This window comes from Tachypleus tridentatus, chromosome 12 (genome assembly GCF_004210375.1).
Source record: "Tachypleus tridentatus isolate NWPU-2018 chromosome 12, ASM421037v1, whole genome shotgun sequence".
NCBI lineage: Eukaryota > Metazoa > Arthropoda > Merostomata > Xiphosura > Limulidae > Tachypleus > Tachypleus tridentatus.
Window position 1 is genome coordinate 53,685,243 of NC_134836.1, and position 24,460 is coordinate 53,709,702.

The window sequence follows — 24,460 nt, forward strand, 5'->3', positions numbered from 1 at the left end:
GTTTAATTTTGCCATGACTAGTGTGGTTGTGGCAGAGGGGTTTCTCAAATGTACATTTTTAGTTTACCTGAATCATAGAACTCTGAGCATCTACAGGTCTAATTATTAAGTTCAGGTCAAAAGTGAGATAATTATATACCTTATGATTAAAATGTAGTGTAGTAATGTAGAATACTGAAAACCAAAATCATTGAAAAATGTAAGAATAAAAAAATTGTCACAGCATACAATAGTACATAAAACACCTGTAAGACGAGTAGTAAAATGTTTATTTGCTATCCAGTTGAAAGATTTGTTCTGTTTAACCTTGTGTAATCATTTTTAAGTAATTTATTTTAAGATTAGACCAGTCCTTTAATTACATGTATGAATAAGTTAGTGAAAAGCTCTTGAAAGTAAAGATATTGTTTTATCTAGTTATGCACCAGTTCTGCAATTTGTTATAAATTAGGCAGCCTGTTTGTAAATAAAGACCTAAATGTTTAATGAACAGGCACTTTCGAGCTTTTGTATCACAATGGCTCAGCATGGCCAGGTGGCTAAGGCACTTAACTCGTAATCTGAGGATCATGGGTTCGAATTCCCATTGCACCAAACTTGCTTGCTACCTTTCAGCAATGGGGGAATTATAATGTAACAGTCAATCTCACTATTCCTTGGTAAAAGAGTAGCACAAGAGCTGGCAGTGCACGCTAATGATTAGCTGCATTCCTTCTAGTCTTACACTGCTAAATTAGGGACGTGTAGCACAAATAACCCTTGTGTAGCTTTACTCAACATTTAAGAAAAAACAAACGTTACAATATTTGTTTTATTACTACGTAGTTATCAGGCATTTTTAAGAAACCATTTTGTGATTTTGCAAAAAGTTTTATAAATATAAGAACTGATAAAAATCAACTTTTTATGTTGTAAATTTTTGATACTTTTAAAGGTGACACAATAGCATGTGTTAGTAAAAAGGAAAAGTGCTATTTATTGAGTATGACCAGCGCTGATAATGATATATGTACAAAGTCAAAATTTATAAAATCTTTTGTTTGTAATAACCCTCTGAACTCTGAAACATGGCACATTATCAAGATTTCTTTTATTTTGTGGAAATTAGGGTTAAATTTTGACACCCCATGATTTTACTGAAGTGGCACCACTGGTTGATAAAGTCATAGATTCCAAAAACGTACTCTTCAGCATCATTGAATTGAAAATCCAAACACTAGCTTTCCCATGTTTTTTTGATCTTGTAATGAATGCAAATTAAGTTCTGAAGTCTTATCCTGGTGGTTGATGTGCATGTTCAAATTCACATCAACCGTTGAATTTCTCATAAAACTACACGAGACCTATAAGTACCAATTGTTCTAAATTTAGCGGTTGATGTGAATTTGAACATCAACCTTTTTATAAAGTACTGGTCTCTGTTATTTAAACTTTGCAGTCCGAGATGTATTTATTTTTCAGTTACAGAAATATTTCTAGCAAATGGAAAACTTAATGAATGTAAACAGAAGTAGTTCTGTAGGTATGGATGGCATAATACCTCAGACCCTGGTGCCAGCCCAAAAACTCGGGAGTCATGTGCACCTCACTGAACTCCACTACTATTTGTTCTGAGAAATGGGGGATACGAATATTTATTTACGTTCATAGCAACTAGTGAATGTAACTATCACATGATATCAACAACCGCTTGATAGTATTGCCTGAACTAACTGTCTTTGGTCCCATGTGAATCTAAATACGAGCACTAATTAGTTGACTTGAGAGAATAAGAAAAACAAAATGATCTGAAGTTGTTTTGTGTAACTGCAGCTCTTCGTTTCTGAAAAAGAATATGAAATGTTGAATTTGTCATTAAAATCCGAGAAACAGAGTTGGATTTAGGATTCAAAGAACATGAAGATAGTTCCAAACTTCCAAGAATCCAAAACTGTTCTAGATTCGAATTCTATTTAGCATAGCCCTACGAGAGAATAGAATGAGAAAAAAAAATACTAGACGCCATAATAAAATTGTTAGTCGCCATGGCTACATGGTGTCTGGGATTTGTCTACGAACGAATAAAATGATGAATCCTTTCTAATAGGGTAATTACAAGATTAATGTGTTAAATATCTGGTTTACACTTTATTATGTGGTTTGTCATAGGAATGAGAGTTGTAAAGCTATAATGCCTACTGAAGTTTATTATATTCATTTCATTTTTATTATATCTTCACATAATTCCAGGTTCTAAATGTATATGTGGGATACAGCAAATAATATATATTGAACACAGCCGTATTTATTATTGGACTATTTAATTAATTATGATTTCAGTTTGGCAACTACTATTTACTGTAAAGAAAAATTAAATGATCATATCATTGCTTTCAAAGCAAAATGCTATAATTATTCTGTAACATTTTAGTAACAAACACTATATAATTATTTCTAAGGCCTGTAACAACAGCATGTAGTGTGTACGGCAGTGGAATGTCACTTGTAACAACAACATGTAGTGTGTACGGCAGTAGAATGTCACTTGAGAATACTTGCGGTGTTGTCTTGGTTTACATTAATGCTTTGTTTTGTATTTTAAATACAAAATTTATTTGAAGACTATTTAATATTAGTTGCTTGTAACGATAATGAAAAGGAACTGTTTAATGAACTAGAAATCTACTTGGTCAGATGTAAAATTCGTCAAAGATTTGATCTTTATAAATTATTTATATGTTAAATGGTTTGTGATGAAAACGGTTTTAACATTGAAATTGGTGCATGTTTCTGATTTGACCTACAGATGCTGGAAAAATAACGGATTTAACTTTCAAATGATTAGCAAGTTGAGCATTTTTGAAATAAAATATAAAACATTTTAAAACATTTTAAATATAAAGAAAAGAACCCTTTCTTTGCTTATATATTTTTCAAATTTTTTTTTCTGTTAAATATTTATTTAATGGAACAACTTAAGTTGTTTTTTAAACAATATTTCACGCCTTTATAACACCAACTACACTAACTTAAAGTACTTAATAAAAATGCTAAGTCATGAGATCACGAAAGTAAGTCTAGCCGTTTGATATTTTACAAGTAATTTCTGTAGTGCAGCTTCTCAGTGGTACGCAAAATTGCTTTTATTGGAAAACTAATAAAATTATGCAGGCGTGCTGGCAATCATTAGAGTTTTATCGAAATTTGCTCTATTTATATGAACGGTTTAATGGATAGAGCCGTGTAAAGTTTGAGAGATTTTTTAAGGTGTCTAATAATATATATATATATATATATCCCTTTCACACAAAAAACCTACTATTATTTAGCGAAATACGAAGCAATTGTTAAGAAGGTAAAGCAGGTCGCATCTGGATGTTTAAATGCATTTTTAAATGATCCGCGGCGGCTGAGTGTTAATTAAGTTTGAAAAACTAATCAGGTAACAACAACAACTTGGATATTTCGATATCCGCAGTGGAACTGCGCTGATAGCCCACGTTGCATTTAAAAAAACGAAACAAAAACACAGTAAAACGTCACAGATTTATGAAGTAGTACAAATCTGATAAATTTAGGGAGGGGCCCGGCATGGCCAGGTGGGTTACGACGCTCAACTCATATACCGAGGGTCATGGGTTCTAATCCCCGTCGCATCAACCATGTTTGGCCTTTTAGCAGTGGGGTCGTTATAAAGTGACGGGCAATCCCACTATTCATTAGTAAAAGAGTAGTCCAAGAGTTGGCGGCGGGTGGTGATGATTAGCTGCCTTCTCTCTAGTCTGTGAAATTATGGACGGCTAGCGCAGACAGCCCTCTTGTAGCTTTGTGCAAAAACAAAACTTCCGAGAAAAATAAAAGAATATATATGTTACACCCAGTAGCACAGCGATAAGTCTGCGGACGCAAACTTTAGAAACCGGGCTTCGATACCTGTGATGAGCAGAACTCAGATAATCCATTGCGTAGTTTTGTGCTTAACTTCAAATATTTTTTTTTCGTTTTGGAAATAAAGTTAGGGTATTAATTTTTATCCAAGTTTTCATATATCACACATGAAAAGGTTTTTTACTGTGTACACTGTGATCTGTTATTAACCGTATTTATTTACATTGTTAATTGCGATTGTTTTTATATATTTTTTTATTATTCATATATTTTACAACAATTTAGTTTGTTTAGAATTTCGCGCAAAGCTACACCGGGGCTACGTGCACGAGCCGTCCCTAATTTTGCAGTGTAAGACTAGAGCGAAGGCAGCACAGTCATCACCACCTACCGCCAACTCTTATACCAACGAACAGTGGGATTGACAGTTACATAATAACGCCCCCACGGCTGAAAGGGCGAGCATATTTGGTGTGACGGAGATTCGAACCCGCGCCCCTCGAATTACGAGTCGAGTGCCTTAACCACCTGGCCAACAAGTTCATAAAGAAAAAAAAAACAACTAAATAATGTTTAATCAATAGTATTTATTTATTGATATATACGGTATTTCCGCGTCTTAGCTATTATCATTATTTGTACGTGATGTATCACTTCTCGTCGTCCTATGCTGAATCAACAATGCTAACATCTGGGATTATTTAATGAGTTATTGGATGTCAACTTACTAACTTATTTCTCTCGTATGTATGTATGTATGTTTAGTCGGTGGGAAGTAATATCACAAGCTAGGAAACTTTTTGAAAATATTTGAAACGTATATTTTGGGGATGGAGGGGGGTAATTGCATCAGAAAAGCAGGGCCTTCGAGAGTCATTACGGGCTCTGGGGCAGTAAACATTTAGGGTCTTTCCCCACATCAAGTGGTAAAGCATTATATATATATTCTCCCGGACCCCGGGACATTGGGCACCCGATCCCACCTCGTCGGGCCTACAACAAAGGGATTATATTTCCTGTTTTTACAGGAATCTTTCATCACAACTTGAAAATTTCCGAAATAAGTTATCGTATGTCTGTTTCATCCTTACCTTTGCTTTATGAAATAAACTATATTTGTTATGCAAAAAAAATTATTCTATCTTGTCATGCTAGATGTAAATTTTACACTTTCATAGTTTCTTCCCACGTGCATGGCACGGTACCCATACATATAAAATGGAATAGTCAGTGATGGTAACGTTAAAAAAGTACGAATTCTTCAACACGCATTTTTTATCTTTTGTTCCAATTATTTCAATTTCAAAGCCGTATTTGCATCATTAGGATGATATATTATCTTTGACACAACGTGTAAAAAAATGGTAACGCCTTTCAGCAGTAATGGGCCCTCTTCCCTCTTACTGGCAACAACTAAATTAGTAGAGCAAATCCTCTTTTTTTTCTCTTTTTTTTTTTTTACAGTCTATGCCTGGAAACATTTACAATATCGGCAAAAGGCAGCGAATGAAATAAGTCCTCAATGAAAATTTTAACCATAGATGTTATTCTTCGAAAGAATTCTATTGGTTGCACAATAAACAAGGCTTAAGATAATAACGTTTTCTTTTTATGTCTTATGATTAATGAAATGAAATGAGAACTTATGTAAATTTTATAGAAGTCTGAACCACGCTAATCTTCGAGTTTTTTAAATCTTAAGATTCTACTCACTCAATTGAACACAGTTAAAAGGAGGAATTAATATGAGCTTTGAATAGATAAGTTCTATGTCTCTCCTTTCGTATCCATTTCTATGAATATTTAACGTGTTTTTTTTTCAGAAAAAAAAACTTTTACGGGCTTCAACAAGATGGGAATAAAAACAATTAAATAAAGGAAATGAATTCTAGTACCATTTCGATTATGTGCCGTGCGTAATGACTTTATGTTTTTTCTCTTCCAGGTAGAGCTAATCTAGTTCTTTAGTAAGACGTCTCGTTCGAAAACGTCGCTGGTATGTTTGGTCCAGATGAAGAAAAATCGATCTTCATAAACATTCCGGAATTTCTCATAGTTAGCGAAAGCGTTATGAAAACAGAAATTATAGGTTATCGAAATTTAGGACGTAATAGAAATGATGGTTAATTGGATTGGATTTGTGCAAAATGTACTGGGTATATTTCAACAGACGTGTGCTTAATTTAAAATATTATACATGTTATTCACTAAATCGAAGTAGCCAAGCGAACAGTTTTAATGCATGTATTAAACTTGTTGTTAACACAGATTCTTGAGCGAAGTAAGTCAGAGTTACAGAAGTGTTATTTCCGTTAGATGAAAAGTAATAAACTTGATTTAATCACTCAAGAACCTAAATTTTTTAGAATAACGTTAATTGGGTTTGGTCTGAACGTCGATAGAATAAAGTTTTCATTTTGTCTACTTCTGTAAGACATATCATAACTTTTTTGTGTATATAGTCAACCTAATTAGAAAGTGGATATCACATATGCATTTCAAAAACCCTTTGGAGTGTAAGCCATTCCACTTGCTTTCCAATATCTAGCATTAAATTTTAATGACGTGAGGTGGTCGTATTATAAGACACTATTCAATTGTAGAAGCCAAAGAATTTGTGGTGGATGCTATTGACTGGCTGTTTTCCTGCTAACTTATTAGTTCAAAATTAGTGAAGACAAACGAAGAAAGCCATTGTATAGTCCTGTGTAAATTTCTAAAACAAACGTTCATGTCAGTCTGTACGTCTATCATTCCATCGAAAATTATCAAGGAAACGCGAAAACTATGGTTACATTGATAAAGCATCTGTGATAACACTTACTAGGCTTCAAGTTTAATTAAACCTGAATAAACGAAAGATCAGAGGATCGAAACTTCGTCGCTTTGAGATCAAAAATTAATGTACACCGTATTTGCTTTCTTCAGTGAATTCAGACATTTTGCAGTGGTCGTAGCAACCGTTTCCCACTGGCTCAGTGGCAAGGTTGAGGACTTATAACGCTAAAAACCGAGCTTCGATACCTGTGGTAGGCATACCATGATTATTCCATTTTATAGCTTTGTGATTAAGAACAAACAAAGACTGCGGAGAAAAATGTCTTCTTTTTTTTTTCTGATCGTGAAATAGGAAATTTGGTAACTCGTGAATTTTTATGTACCTCATGAAATGAGTTTGATTAAAAACTCAACTGAGTGCATTTTTAAAATGCGTAGTTAAGTGCTTCATAAAAACTAAAATATAACTTATTTACCACAGAAAACAAGTCAGTTACGAAGATAAAACAATAAATGGATACGTATCAGTACGAAATTAATGTGTGTGCTGTGGGCTCAGCAAAACAACAATTCATTTTACACGTTTTTTATTCCACACTTAGTGCACTTATATTTGAAGCATCAATATTCAATATCTGATATTACGTCTAAAATATTCAAACGTCAAAACCTGTTCAGTAATTCTTTGACACTGGTGATTACTACAACTTCATACTGAAACTGAAAACAAATTCTCGTCAGAATTTTTATCAAATATTCATCACACACTCACATCAATATTCATTTATGATTAATTCAGCAAGAACACAATATAATGTACACGCTATGCATAAAGAAATTTTAGGAAGATACTCAATTTGCAGATTAGGAGCAAGTCTCAGCAGGGAAAAAAACATCAGACAAGAAAATTTTGTGGAAAATTGTTTGAGGAAAGAACATGTAAAAATATCTAATTATTACGTTAACTAAGGTAAGCCTACATGTTTCCGCTATTATTTTTAGAACTATAGAGCAACTCTCAGTATTCGAGAGACCCTTAGCACAAAGGTAATTAGATAGCACAGCCCATCGTTGACAGAAGACTTGTGACCCTAAGAAGATGTTTTAAAGTAAGGCTTAATTAGGTACGTAACTGTCTTGAATTAGAATAAGCAAAAACAAAATATGTTCTTTCTTATTTTTGTTTTTAATAGTGCGAAAACCTAAATTCAGTCTTGTTTTATTTGTGTTGGTCATGATTATCTTTCTACTAGAAGGAAGATCTGTCGTAATAATTTATATGTTAAATTTCTAAGTTAGGTGGCGTTAAATGTTTTTGTTTCTTACACATGTATGCTTTATTTGAGCAATTTAATAATAGTATAAAACAGTACGAAACATAAAAACGGTTCTTTAGTTTATCGAGTTATAAAATATATGATAAAACATTGGCACTTTGGGCAAGTGAAACTGTCGTTTCTTATGTAACCATGAACGAAATAGGACTACTTATCTGAAGTACTACTGTATCCCTGGGTTTCTCTGAATTTGATTTATTAAGTTTTATTACGGGACAAAACTCATGAGAGAACGTGTTATGAAATTTGATTCTCTTTTTTGAACACGACTGAGTTTAGTACAAACATAAAGACTGAAAACAAATGGTACGTAGTACAACAATATTCACTTCAACATACAAACAAACAACAATGTTACAGGCAAGTATAAAATATGGAATTTTTTTAAAAAGTTAAATGTGGTTTTAGGAAAAGTGTTCTGGTCCTTATAAGTTCTGAAAAGTTATTCGAGGCTGATATAGCATGGTATTATTTATGAAAAACAACAATGTTATGTGTTATTCTCAGAGAGCAGGCGCTACCCACGTGTCTGGCGGTTACTTTCGCTTCAAAACAAGAAATGTTTTATCTTAGGGACATTACTTATCTTACGAGTGGAAAAGAAAATTTCCGATTTATATGCAGAATGTTTGACATTACAGTAGTCGTTCGTATAAGAAAGTGCACGTGACATCCTATTTGATTCACCTATTTCTGTGAGTAATTAGAGTTAATAGAGCATAGTGTCGTCCCTGAAAGATTTTCTACATTAAGAATAAATACACGATATTTTAAAATATATATATATATATATTAACTAAGGAGTTAGGAAACATATGGTATGATTAACTACCACAGTTATAAAGTATATTTTGCCAACTTCTCAGTATAACCATGATGACGTATAACAAACACTAGGAAACATTTTCAGCACCATATAAGACCTGTAGAGAACTAACAAAGTTCTATGCTTCACAGAGGTACATTTAAAATGAGTAGTAAAAAAACGATATCAAATTTACAGAATGATGAAATGGAAAATGATGGAACTAATTACTGTTCTGTCGATCGAGTTTTCGCGTGTAAATAAAAACGTTTTTCTGTTTTTCAGGTTAACGGTTTTTATTCTATCGAGATTTGTCATTATGAATACAAACGAAGTTCCAGATTAAAGTCACCTTAGATATGTTCTCTTTATATCGTGCTTGCGTGCATAATTTATGAAAGTTAAAAGTAAGAAAAGGGTTGAATATTTTCTTCTTTTTAACACTTGGTGGATATTAATATTAATAAATTAAAAATATCGGGCTGGAAGGTAAATACGTTTGTTTTTTTTTATAAAGGGCATGGCTATTTTATATTTCCCAATAGTTCATATATAGTATATAATAATACTATATTAAATCCAGATGATCAAGGTGGGATAACGAAATTAATTATGTACAATTTACATATAACATGTCAGCTATTCGGGAACTACCAACTTGTAATCGTAATGGTCTTGTAATTAACTGCACACAAAATATCCTCAGCATTTCTGGATAAATTAAGCAACAAGAATGTTTGTATAACGTTCGTAGAAAGTCATGTAAAAAATGTACTTGTAAATTTTCTGTTTCAACTCGGCCTAAAGCCCAGATTTAACAAGCACTACATTGTTGAAAAAACAAATATAAATTATTTATATTAAATATTAGAAAAAGGTCCATAGAAGTTTGTTGTATAGAGAACTTATATGTAAAATAATTACATAGAATTTTAATAAGAGAAATAGCTAATGCAATAAGATGACCACTGAATAAAATAATAAAAAAACAACATTATTAACGAACTCAATAGTACAGTAATAATGGAAAAATTATCTTGGAATATGCAGTTTTTTTCTTTTTTATTAACATTGAGCGTTTTAGCAAATATTGGAGAAATAATGCATTCCAACAATTTTGGAAAGTTTTAATTACAGGTAGGTTCTAAAGAAAATATTACTATAAACATTCTTTGTACTTGTTACTCGAGAATGCATATATGTTTTTGGCTTTAATAATTAAAGTCGTTTTTACTTCCTACAGAATTATCTCTCAAGTTTTATCTTGTCATCTCTCAGACGTGCATGCTCCATTATTTTTTAATTTTATTTTGTTTGTTTAAATAAAGTTTTGACATCCTGGACTTTAAAAGTTTTAGGTTATACAAGCTGGTTTGGCCACGTTGCCTTCCGTTTTTTTTTTCTTCTGTCTATACTTTGCACAAATGTTATCTCATCGTATATGTTATGAGCACGCATGAGTTAGTTTTCAAAATCACGTTTAGGCTAAGAAAAAACTCCATTGGAGCTGATTAGGAGGTTTGACGTGTATGTGGTCAAACTAAACTGTTGTGTCACCAGCTTCTGTTGTCTTTCTCACGAAAAACAAGCAAACAAAGAAGACACGTTCCAGATGTGACTGGAATATAGTGTATTCGTAGCTTTAACTCATAGCTTGTTACCTTGCTAAAAACACTTGAAGCTACCCACCTTTACTAAAATAGCATTTTGGTTTGAAAGATTCAGTTTTAGTGGTTTACAACATTCACTTTATGGATGAAATGTTATTCCCGGTTGTTCAGACGAAATACTTCTCAATGAATCGTAAAATATCAAAGCTTAATAAACAGTACGGCGCGTGTTTATAAACTGAAACATTTTGTTTGTTACAAATACTTTTCTCACTCGTAAAACCAATAATTCTGGGTAATGTCAATGACTGTTTATGTGACATTTCGAATACTGTAAATTCTAGCGCCTGACATACAAGAAACAAAAAATCGTAATTTGTTTTTTTATAAAATTAAAACATAAGAGAACCTAATCCATGTTTGATCTTTATAAAACCATATAATTTATACATAATTGATTACAAATACGAAGATAAAAATATGGTCAGGGTTGTTTGTATGTATTCTTATTGCAGACCGAATTAATTCGATAAATGAACAAATAAAATTTCAAAGAAAAACCTGCACAACGAAGATGCTTGTAAATTGCACCTAAAATAACATAAGTAGAACAGCCCCATCTTATTCCAAGCATGCTTTTGAGTTGAAAGTTGCAGCTTGTCTGGAAAATTTCAACTGGTGTTATCTGATGTTTACCTCTGCATAATTTCGTTGCTAGTCAAGTTAGCATGTAATTACAGATGACTTCTATCATGGTAGGGCAGTGTTTCAAGAATCGTTTAGTAGAGAGCCACGAACAATGAATGTATCTTCAAAGGAATTTTTTAGAACGATTCGGTTTGTTTTGAATTTCTCGCAAAGCTACTCGAGGGCTAGCGCAGATGGTCTTACACTGCTAAATTAGGAAAGGCAGCTAGTCATCACCACCCACCGCCAACTCTTGAGCTACTCTTTTAACAAAGAATAGTGGGATTGACCATCACATTATAACGCCCTCACACCTGAAAGGGTGAGCAGGTTTAACATGACGAGGATTCGAACCCTCGAGCTTCGGATTAAAAGTCGAGTGCTTTAACCATTTGGCCATATCGGGCTCTTTTTACAATGACGTCAGTAAATAAACCATTGCTACTATAATCACTATTTCAGTTTCCTTAAAGCGCAGATTGTTTAACAAAATAGGGGTAGACTTCGTAACTATTAATTAATAGCAAAGCTACATCGGGCTACCTGCTGAGTTCACCGGGCTATTAATATAAGTTAAAAATGAAATTGTTCATACCTTTAGTATGAAGTCCTGTTTTTAGGCTCCGCTTACATTTGTGACTTAGGTTTTAATTAAGTCTTTAATTCCTTTTGGGCCAATCTATTATCAAAATCAGTGGATCCTGTCACTTTTCCCAAGCCCGTCCTTGCAACAGAGTGTCAGAATATTTATTTAGAATAATAAATAGTCACGTCTTTCAAAATTATACAAGTTATGTCATGTTGTTTTGGTTGAATTACGCGAAAGGTTACTTATGACAAATTTATGTTGATTCTTATTTGTTCGTTAAGCACAAAACTTTAAACAAATCAATATAAACAATTAGTTGTTATTTAGTAAAGTTTGAAATGTATTAAAATTACGCAGAATAAATAAATAGCAAACTGTAAGAAAAAAAGTTAATGAATATTCACGTTTGGTTTGTTTTAAATTTCGCGCAAAGCTGCTCGAGGGCTATCTGCGCTAGCCGTCCCTAATTTAGCAGTGTAAGACTGGAGGGAAGGCAGCTAGTCATCACCACGCACCGCCAACTCTTGGACTACTCTTTTACCAACGAATAGTGGGATTTACCGTAACATTACAACGCCCCCACAGCTTAGAGGGCGAGCATGTTTAGTGCGACGGGGAGAATATACACAGAATAGAGATGATTGTTTGTATTACAAGCGCTTAAGTTTGTGTTAAATTACACAAAGTGTATCTCTATGTGCACTTCTTGACTATATATACATATTTAAATACTATATTGAAGTTTAAAACACTTACAAAGGTATTCTTTATCGTTTCACCGACTTTCGTATGAGGCCGGTGACATTATAAAGTTTTTATGTTTACATAAACCTTAGCGTTGATATCAACGACTAAAACAGTCTTATTTTAAATCAAGCAAATTGAGTTTACTTTGTGCTAGTAAAGTCATTTGGAAGCTCATAAACAAGGTACACTAGGGACTCTGTAGATTATTCATGACCGAACCGAATTTATTTTGAAAAAAGAAATTTTTTTTTGCTTCTTCCATACCACAAATTTCCACCTCGTCGAATGGAACTACCCAAGAATAAGCAAACAAAAAACCATTAGGGTCCAAGTCAATAATGAAGGATATTTATACTCGTTTTAAACTGAACTAGGACATTTCTATAATATTTGAGTTTCTCTGAAGAGCCGAAACCAGAAGTTGGAGAGATGGATTGAAATGTAGAATGTTTAAGAGCAGCAAACCGTTCTATATTGTTAAGTTTTATCTGAACATCAGAAAAGAGAGTTCTATCTAGACTAGAACGAACGAATTAATTCGTGGATTAAACACGTTTATTTACAACTAAGCTACTAAGTAAATGGAATTAGTATGATTCACGTCTATATTTTTTCTTAATTGACAGAAATTTTGAGAGGACGCTTATGGTTTTTCTCTGAACGATTGCTAGATGCGTCTAAACTAGTATAGAGTTAAGTATAACTCACTTCTTTTGCACCATTGTCTCTCGTCCAATTGAAATTTAACTACGTATTCAAGTAAAGATCCTTTATGGGTGTTTTAATAAAATTTTGAGAGATCAGGTAACAAAACTTGTTTAAAAAAAAACATACTTTCACCATACTTTTGGGAAACTGTCATCCTCTTCTTTTTGTGGCTCAGTGGTAAGCTTACGGGCTTATAACGTAATAATTCAGGTTCGGTATTTTGTGTGGGTATAGGACAAATAGTCCATAGTTTAACACTTCTACGAAAAGTGGGGCCTAATAGGCCCCAGAGCTACTTGAAAGGTTATTAATATTAGGCTAATAATTTTGTATTTAAATGAAATTGCCATTTAAATCCATTAATGAATGGATTAACGAGATTCCCACTGTCCCTATCTACTATCTAGCGAAACCACAGCCAGGGGAACGGGCTTGGAGAAATCAGGACTAGAAACGACTTTTCGTAGGAGTGTTAACTTTGGGCTTAACGTCTAACAAAATCGATATGAATGTGTTACCAAACCTGCGCCCTCTATTGAGAAATTATTCAACTTCATTCTTTAGAAAAAGAGAACTTCTCTTGTCAAAAGGTTTTATTTTGCATTTTTAAGTTTATAATCCTGTTCTTAGCCAACCTAACCTATTCATTATCTGCCGATCTTAATGTGGCCTTCAGGTAACGTTATAAACACTAACATTTCAGAATCACTTCCGTGAAGCAAATTTATAAATCTAAATCCGAAACTAAATTTAAACTTTTTTTTTTATCGAACTTTTTATTTTATTAAAAGTATTGTGATTGCCGGTGTTTATTTTATATACGCCATGTTAAGATTATTCAAAACTAATACGAGTTGAATTACATTGCTGCTATCCAAAGTAAAACCCTTTCAAACTTACTGGCGGTAAGTATGAAGAGCAACCCCAGCTACGAAAGCAAACTTGCTTATTTTCGACTCTTTCACTGTTTTTTTTTCTAACTTGGAAACAACACCTAAATTACACTTTTCGCCTGTGAACAATTAACTTATTTGCTCTAGAACAGGGTTTCTCCATCATTTTGCATCTCAAGGCATGCTGATTTGGCACAATAATAAAGGCCTAATTCGTTAGCTTAGTGCAATCACTGTCGTCTCATGGTGGGGCCCGGCATGGCCAGGTGGTTAAGGCACTCGAATCGTAATCCGAGTGTAGTGGGCTTAAATCCCCATCACACCAAAGATGCTCGCCCTTTCAGCTGTGGGGGCGTTATAATTTGACGGTCAATCCAACTGTTCGTCGGTAAAAGAGTAGTCCAAGAGATTGCGGTGTGTAGTGATAACTAGTTGCTTTCCCTTTAGTCTTACATTGCAAAATTAAGAACTGCTAGCTCAGATAGCCCTCGTGTAGCTTTGCGCGAAATTCAAAACAAAACAAACTCATGGAGGTTTATAACTGCACATATCACGGCCCACCAATTAAGAATTACTATATTAGTGTACGTGATGACTGTCTTTAGAAATAATGAAAATAATCACCACTAGGAGATACCTCAATAAAATTCACTATCTTTACCTCGATGACAAAATAATACCGAATATACAACATTGTATTCTACACATCTTTGTACACTCCTACAAAGGACTCACCTGAGCTAAGTTTCAATGTAACGAAAGGAAAGAAAACATTTTACACTGATGAAACCTATTGACGTTTAAGCTTGGGTTAGATAAACCCTTAATTAATTACAGTCTTGATGGATTTTTAAAGATACTTGTTATTAAAGATACTAGTTAAGTTAACTATATATACAACATTAAGATTGTTTGCTTGTCTTTTTGAATTTCGCGCAAAGATACACGAGGGTTATCTGCGTTAGCCGTCCTTAATTTAGCAGGGTAAAACTAGAGGGAGCGCAGATAGCCCTCGTGTAGCTTTGCGCGAAATTCAAAAACAAACAAACAATACTAGAGGAAAAGCAGAAACAAAAACAAGATAAATGGAACAACTACTGCTCAAAACTAAATGATAAAACTGACCCGAAAAAATTCTGGTCACATCTTAAAAGACTCACCAATGAAAATACAGACACAAAGAAATATCCTTCACTTGAACATAATAATACTATAGCACACACGAATAAAGAAATAGCCGAAGCTTCCAAAGATCAACTTCAAAATACTTTTAAAACCCACACTGATCCAGATATGGATACATATTTCTACAATAAAGTCACTAATCACATATCAAACAATAAACATCAATTTAAACCAATTTTCCCAATACACATAACTGAGACAAACACAAGACCTATCACAAACTATAAGAACACGATAATAACGAAAGAAATATCCCTACAAGAACTACTTGAAGCAATAAAAAACACAAAAACAAATCTCCGTGTGAAGATGAAATACAAGCTATCCTTCTAAAAATGGGCACTCCAAAATTGTTTGACCACCTAAAAACACTTATTAACCTACCTCTATCCTCAGGATACATCCCAGTTTCTTGGAAGCTTGCAAATATGTTAATGTTCAATAAGGAAGGAAAGCCAGCCAATAAACCTAATAGCTACCGACCAATCAGCCTGACCAGCTGTGTAGGCAAAATTCTTGAAAGAATAATCAGTAATAGACTCTCCACATTCTTGGAGATAACATCAAAATTTCCAAAAGAACAAAATGGATTCAGGAAATTTAGACAAACGAAAGACCACCTAATCAGATTAACCGAAACCATAATAGATAGCTTCAATAAGAAAGAATGTACTGTCGCTTGCTTCCTTGATATCGAGAAAGCATTCGACACTGTATGGTACGATGGTCTAAGGTTCCGAATGAATGAAATGGAACTACCGCGAGGAATTATTCGCTGGTTATCTAACTTTTTGAAAATAGAAAATGTAGAATAAATGTTGAAGGAACATTTTCTGAATACTTTACTCCACCAGCCGGTGTCCCTCAGGGAGGGGTGGTTAGCCCTATACTCTTCATCATGTATGTAAACAATATGCCAATCAGGGATCCAAATCATGGATTCTCTTCACAGTTCGCAGATGATGTGGCAGTCTGGAAAAGTGCCGCAACACCCACGATAGCAGCCACTAACATACAACCACAACTAAATAGAATAAGTGAATACAGTAGAAAATATAGAATAAAAATAAACACAGCAAAAACACAACTCGTGTATATAAAAATAAATAAAATATATATATATATATATTAAATAATAAAAATAATAATAAAAGAATAAATATATATATACATATATGTATTAAATAATAATAAAAAAAAATGCCACCAACAAACTTGACATTCTGCTGATAGAATAAAATAATCACTATATACGAGCCACAATACATGGACATTGCCCTGAAAAGGATCAAAATAATATTCAGTTCTACAATTATAAATACCAATCCGTCAAGAACATAAGTACGTGCAGGAGGAAGAGGTCACAGAGAACCTGACCCTCCAGGGTATGAACTTTTCCCAAACATCGACAGACATTCAGGAAAGGCAGTTACTCATCACTATCCACTGCCAGCTCTTGAGCTACGAATAGTGGGATTAACTGTAACATATATCGACCCCACGGCTGAATGGACGAGCATGATTGTTGTGACGCGTATTAAAACCCACAACCGTCAGATTACAAGTTGAGCGCTATGACCAACTACCCTCTAGGAATATAATTTTAGAGCAACTATTTCATTATTCCACTGCATTGTTAGGCATTTTGTTAATTATTCTAGGTTTGGTTTGGTGGTTTGAATTTCGCGCAAAGCTACACGATGCCTATCTGCGCTAGCCGTCCCTAATTTAGCAGAGTAAGAACAGAGTGAAGGCAGTTAGTCATCACCACCTACTGCCAGCTCTTGGGCTACTCTTTTACCAACGAAATAGTAAAATTGACCGTCACATTATAACGTCCCCGCGACTGAAAGGGGAACATGTTTGGTGTAACGGGGATTCGAACCCGCGATCCCTGGTAAATGCATATGTTATAATTATGTTACATTTTGAAATATGTGATTAATTCCTAACAAGTTAGTGTATAATATTCTGCTTGCTAAATCAAATTTGACATTAACGTTACTCAAGCCTGTTCTACCGTCATTTCAAAAGTGAATGTTGGGCTTTGTCTCCGTGCACAGCTTTTCAAACGAAAAACAAATGCATGCTCGGACATACACCACTCACTGTTCGCAATATACATATATATGACAAGGAATCGAATTTGGTAGAAATTTTTAAACTATGCCAACAATGTTATAAATCTCAGATAACTTAAATAAAAAAATAACTAATCTGTAATTTAAAAAAAAATAATAAAAAGACAGTGAACTGATTCCAAATTTAACAAGCCAAGTTTCTTCTCTAATTTTATTTCAAATTTGTAATTTTTCACTGTATTCTAATATCAAAAGTATTATTACTAGTCGAATGATTTCCAATCAAATCGGCCCGGCATGGCCAAGCGTGTTAAGGCGTGCGACTCGTAATCTGAGGGTCGCGGGTTCGTATCCCGGTCGCGCCAAACATGCTCGCCCTTTCAGCCGTGGAGGCGTTATAATTTGACGGTCAATCCCACTATTCGTTGGTAAAAGAGTAGCCCAAAAGTTAGCGGTGGGTGGTGATGACTAGCTGTCTTCCCTCTAGTCTTACACTGCTAAATTGGGGACGGCTAGCACAGATAGCCCTCGAGTAGCTTTGTGCGAAATTCAAAAAACAAACAAACAAACAAACAAACAATCCAATCAAAACTGCCTCCAATGAACGAAACAAACTACCAGATTGATGATAAAGTGCAACAAGAATTTGCACAAATACACAGATGTCGCTCTCTCATCACTAAAACTGTTTCACCGAAGAGGATTTTCTAGAACTGTATAGCTGGAGGGGTTAGGTATTAAGCACAAATCGACATAATGGTTGTTTGTGCTGTGTTTATTGCAAGTATTAAAACCCTTACAATCCTACCAGGCTTACAGCTGAACCACCTGAGAGGAGGATACGGCGCCCTATTTTTTCTTGCGGAATGAAGAGTTACGTTGTTAGTGGCATATGTTCCTCTGCACACAGACTTTCTCACTCAAGAATAGACTGACTTGGGATACGTCTTGACCTGATTGAGGATTGTTTGTTCATTTATCGAACGTTAGTGTCTTGTGTCTTTGTACATTCGTTCTTCACACTTTCTTTTACACTCATTCAGTCAGAAATTCAGTTTAATTCCATGATACGATTTGTGTTTTCCCTCTCGTGATTTGCGCTTACTATTCTTTTACAGTGAAATCATTTTACCTGAGAACATCACGACCACACTGTGTAGGATCTTATATTTTTATGCTTACCTCTAATTTTATTTTTACTTTTTATCAAGACGTAGGAAGTATATAGTAATTTGTTAAATAGTTTTAAATGGACTGTCTTCAGGCGAAATGTTTTAATACTTCTTTGTTTGCCGACAGGGGGAAAAAAACGCTACATAGTGAGCTCTGTTGTGTGTACCATCGGTATCAAAACCTAGTTTTTAGAACTATGTCTTCACACGTAACCCTGAGCAACTGGTTTGGAGGGACGTGTTTCGATACAGTGAAGTCTTTTTAGCTACATCCTATGTGCCATTAGTGAACGTCAGTTATTCAAAAACGTTAAACTGTGGTGCGCTACAGTTTCGCAAAGTGACAATTTAACTCATTTAATATTATATAAAATGTTTGTTTTCAACAGAAACCAAACATTTATCATAACACAATATAGTTGTAAAATAGTAACAAACATTTATAGCACGATGAATATTGGAATTAAAATGTGTGACCTGTAAATGTCTTACTTTTTCTTTCCAAGGTTTATAAAAAAAATACAAAAGCATCACAAAAAGAAAAGGTCTTAGAAAACAAATTGTCTTTTATGCTCACGTAAATACGAAGTAATTCTAACATTGTTCGTAGTTAGTCAAAGTTTGTGTTGATAGCGAAAAATTTCCTTAGAGACTTGAAACACGAAATGACTAGTAGGGTAATATTTCATCCTATATTATGTTCACTTATTTAGTTTGCTAAAATAAAAACATTATAGTTCGAGTGTGTATAGAGAGTATTCTCACCAAGGGTGTTTGTGAAATTGGTTTGCCGTTTTAACAACTCAAACATCTTGTGTTTTTTTTTAAGAAACAAAATGAAATTCCATTCGATCGTTACCTGTACTTGAATGAGTTTGTTTGAATTTCGCGCAAAGCTACACGAGGGCTATCTGCGCTAGCCGTCCCTAATTTAGCAGAGTAATACTAGAGGGAAGGCAGCTAGTTATCACCACCAACCGCCAACTCTTAGGCTACTCTTTTACCAACGAATAGTGGGATTGATCATCACATTATAACGTCCCCATGGCTGAAAGTGTGAGCATGTTCAGTGTGAATTCGAGCCCGTGACCCTTAGCTTACGACTCGAGTGCCTTAACCACCTGGCCATGCCGGGGCCTGAATGAAAGTGAAATAAAGTATTTTTAATCAACATACATACATGAGATTAATGCTAGAGTACAATCTTCTCTTCTATATATTTAAAGGTAAGGGATTGCAATTACATAATTTCGTTCGTAAGTGCATTGCCAATGGAAAATGACTTGTGCTTCAACAAAAATAATAGTATTGTTTTACCATAAGGCAAACAAAGTAAAGGCTGAAACATTTTATGAACAAGATGTATACAATTTGCACATTCACAAAAGTTTAAGTACTATTGTATGTGAGAGTTTTAACAGGCGTTAAACGGAAACACATAAACTTCACTTAAAGGTAAATCGTAAAGCTAGGAAATGTATTTGTTTCTTCAAATGTCCTTCCTTGTATTTATAAAAGTAGTGATAAAGAAATAATATACTCATTACAGTATTTCAATTAATTTCACAAATGTTTACTTTTCAATTACCCAATGTCTCACGAATTTTGTGAATTAATCCGTTATCATTTATTATTCCTAACGACAATATGTTTAGAAGTAACTGATTATGACGTGTTTTATTTGTGTGAATCTAAACAATAAGCTATCTACTCTATTTCTTGTTCCCTGTTGGGACAGCGGTAAGCCTTTGGATTTACAACGCTAAAATCAGGGGTTCGATTGCTCTAGGTGGACACAGCAAATAACCCTATGTGGCTTTGCTATAAGAAAACACGCTTACACAGGCACTCTTTCTATCGAAGAAAACGAACCTCGTATTTTTGTGTTATAAGTCTGTAGGCTTACGGTTGACTCTCCTGTAGACCACATTTCGCGATGGTAAAAAAGAAATTCTATTATTTTGATCTGTTAAGATGGCTTATGTTTTATATAAAAATTCATGTGGCCTAAATAATAATAATAATAAAAGATAAATATGATAATGTCATGATGTAAATTAATTAAAGTGTTTCTTGTTTCATGAAAATTTCACTAATTATATAATTAATTAATTTCAGTTATCCACACCGTATTGAGTTCAAAAATCGGTACATGTATATATTTCCTGTCTTCGTATTTTAATATTGATGAATTTTGCAATAAATGGATTTATTTTTTATATCTTGGATATTTAAGAATTACTTCTTCCACTTTCCTGAATAACTGGAAATAAATATAAAGTTTTATTGTGGATATTTATTGCACTGAGTTTAATTACAGTGTTTGAGTAAAATGCGTGACTCAGTTGCCTGGAATACCTGACAATATAGATTTTGTGTAGGGCACTGAGTTTATCTATTTATTGCCTTGTGTTTTCGACCTGAGTTCACACGATGTGAAGAAAAGATATTCATTCGTTTATCATTTGATCGATCCTTTTTAAACGTTCTAAGAAACGAAACTTTTAAATATCCGAAAAGAGTAACAATAATTAATTTCAAAATTTCGTAAACCAACCAACAATATAAATTTTGCTCTCAAATGATTCAAGCTTCTAGTCATAGGTGTCCAACATATACACACTTGCGTGCGATATCGACGAATTTTTAATAATGCCGGGAATGTTGGTAGAGGGCGCTTAAGTACTTAAAGTGGTGAGCGCGGCGGTAACACAGTTTATCAGCTTGGGATCATAGGCCTACGCAAGGAACACGAGGAGCTTCCTGAGATGATAAAATTTGATGGTTTGAGCCATTGATGGGTACTTCTATATTGTAGTTGAGCTTACCATTCGCACTTTATGACTTTCACTCCGTCATAAATTAAAGAGCAACTTTTTATGGATTGCTTTGGAGTTGGCTCACTTTTGAAAGTTAGTATCACGATATGTGTGTAGCATAAGAAGCAAGTCAATCATGGGAAGACTAAACACAGCCTTTTTATGCTTTGGGTATATTTTAGGATATGTTGCCGGAAACTGGATTGAAGGTGGACGAGGTAAGCTCGTGCCCTGTAATTTTATATCTTCTGAGACAACCATATGTTTGAATACCAATCTGGTCGTATACAATTTTTTTATCATACAGAATTATACATATGATCTTAGTTACAAAAATATTTTCCCTCTGAAGTCGAAACCAGAAAGACAGCTTCTTTTTGTTTTCGATTCAAGTGTTTTTTTTTTCTATTTTCAAAGATAATGTTTTCCAATATTTGAGATTGAAGTGGCAGTATATACCGACCATTAGTTTTAATTTATATAAAATAATTGATGAGTCACTTATAATAAACGACCGCTTGTAAAAAATTGGTTAATAGCATCTAGCCCATTGAGCTGGATAACTTATACTAATTGTTGCCATTATTCTATGTGTTTTTAAATAAATAAAAGTGTACAAGATGTGTTTTGTAGTGCATGGTTAGTGTCATTAAAATCAAACTTGGATTGTTGAATGAGACTCACACAGTTTACGATAAACTCAAAGTTACTTAAACTTTAGAAACGAAGCTTTCCTTGCAATCAGTCGATTGCTGTAAGACGGTGTTTCTGAAACGGTGGGTTGTGAGCCATGCGACTAGCGGGTCATCGAGAGATACACATATTACCTTTGTTGTGCACTCTTTTATATTCTCATTGAGGTAAGGGGGAGGGAGTCGTGACATTCAAATCTGGCAAATCCAGCTGAGAAACACTGTTATAGGGGATTTGTTTAGCAGTTACTCGTTACCTTTACAGCAGAAACGAGGGGGTTAGAGACATAGAGAAAACTAAAAGAATGTTTTACGAAAAATATGAATATATAAAGAAACCTTGACTGTAAGTTTGCACTAAGGACATCGTGCGTGTTAAATGCATGCGATAGGAATTTAGTACTGCTTATAGGGGTTGTTAATGATTATGAAATGTCCTCGCACTGACAAACCAAATACAATTCATAAAACGTATTCGTCTTTCAGAAGTATTTGAAAGATGCTTATTAGGTTTAAGTTACGATAAAGTAAAAGATGATAAGAGAAACGTTATTGGCTGCCGCAAACAACAACAACAACATATATATCTTTAAATATATGTTATATGGAAAAGGGAACGTATGATCGAAAGCATCGCCTAAACGAGGGTGAAATAACTGTAAATTAATTATTTTTCACACTTAAACTTCATCACATTTCCAAGGCAAGACAAAAGTAACCTAAGCTAGCTCTCTGGATTAGAGTGCGTTGACCAAGTGGTTTAGTTTTAGTATTTTGCCTGCATTGCTTGCGAGATACACAAAGTCCCAGAATTCAATATTCAAAATATAAAACATGAATTAAAATGAACTTATTTGTTATATTATTAAACTATTAATTTAATAAGAGTTTCCTTTTTATATTTTGTATTTAAAATAATATTGTAAAATCATATAAATTAAGTTTGATTCCAGAAATTCAAGTAGTGCATAACAAATATAATGCATAACAAAAAATAGTGCATAAGATGAATTACTTAAGAATGACTAGAATATTAACTACAGCAGATTAAACTGTACGATTCGTGGGATTCAAAAATACGATACAAATGTATAGGCCCGACATGGTTAAGTGTGTTAAGGTGTTCGACTCGTAATCCGAGGGTCGCGGGTTCGAATCTCCGTCGCACCAAACATGCTCGCTCCATTCAGCCGTGGGAACGTTATAATTTTACGGTCAATCCCACTATTTGTTGGTAAAAGAGTAGCCCAAGAGTTGGCGGTGGGTGGTGATGACTAGCTGCCTTCTCTCTAGCGCAGATGGCCATCGAGTAGCTTTGCGCGAAATTCAAAACACACAAACATACAAATGTATATAAGGTACTAGGTATATTTAACTTTGAGATTTTTATTCTCCTGCTTAATAGAAGAAATTTGAGCTCTATGCCAAATTAATTATAACTATAATAATAATTATTATGTTCTTGCTGCTGTGAATATCCTACACGTATAGGACATAAAGTACAATAATCCTATCTTGAACTCGTATTGTCATTCGTAATAATCACCGAAAGAATAGAAGCCTTGTCATCCACAATTCATTTAATTACACATTTACTTTAGTGTTTTAATAAAGGGTATTTTAAAAGTAAAATAGAAATTCTTCGTATTAGTTCACCGCCTCTCATTCAGCGTTATATAGGAAAACTATTCCGGCTAGCGCTGTTTTAGAAACCTCAGCTTTTCTCTCACCTTTAAAACCGGCATAGTATCGGTAAAATGTTCGAGTCCCTCTTAATGTAAGATCGTTTTAACAAAGGATTTCTTTTATTCTTGTCACCGCTATTGAAATCTAACGAACAGGAAGAAGCAATTAATCGTGTGTCTTATGCAATTTAATACATAAGAGGTTTTAACGATTAACTATAAGAAATAAATTAATATTTTCGGTACAAATCATACCTCATTTCCCTAAATATTGACTCACTCTATTGATTAAGTCATTAGTTGTATTATATTGATCATATATAGTGAGACACACTTCTTACTGCAGTTGTAGATCAGGTTGTAATATTCTGTGACTTTCAAATGTTAACCATTTATATTTTCCGTTGTGTGTCTCGTGTTTTTCTATCTCGTGTTTACTTAAAACACTAGTGTCGTAACGACTGCGGGTGAGCTTTAATAATTATTGTCCTGGAGGCAGGTTTATTTGTATAGTATTTTTAAAAAATGCGAGCACGAACTGTTTAACATACGGTTGTTACAAGACAGTAGAACGTCAGTTAGAAATATCGATGTTAAACGTATTGGAACACTGTGTGTATAAACAGTTGATAATTTCAAGCTGTTTAGGTGATAACGTCTTTTGGGATTTGTTATTAAGTGTTTTTTTCAGTCGTTATCGAATGAAATGTATGAACGATCAAAACCAATTTAACATAACTTGATAGTTTCGATTAGAGTAAGATTAATATTAGATTCTTTCTGTGTTCTGACTATGCATTGTATG

General features: G+C 33.9%; 1 protein-coding gene across 1 annotated transcript in view; it reads left to right on the forward strand.

Annotated features, from left to right (window-relative positions):
- Window positions 1-21,162: 21,162 nt before the first annotated feature.
- Window positions 21,163-24,460, forward strand: part of LOC143233347 (neural cell adhesion molecule 2-like) — a 132,147-nt gene continuing 128,849 nt past the window's right edge. The window contains exon 1 of the mRNA XM_076469506.1: window positions 21,163-21,496. Within this exon, the coding sequence (XP_076325621.1) occupies window positions 21,415-21,496 (82 nt within the window). The 5' untranslated portion in view covers window positions 21,163-21,414. The remainder of the gene's footprint in view (window positions 21,497-24,460) is intronic.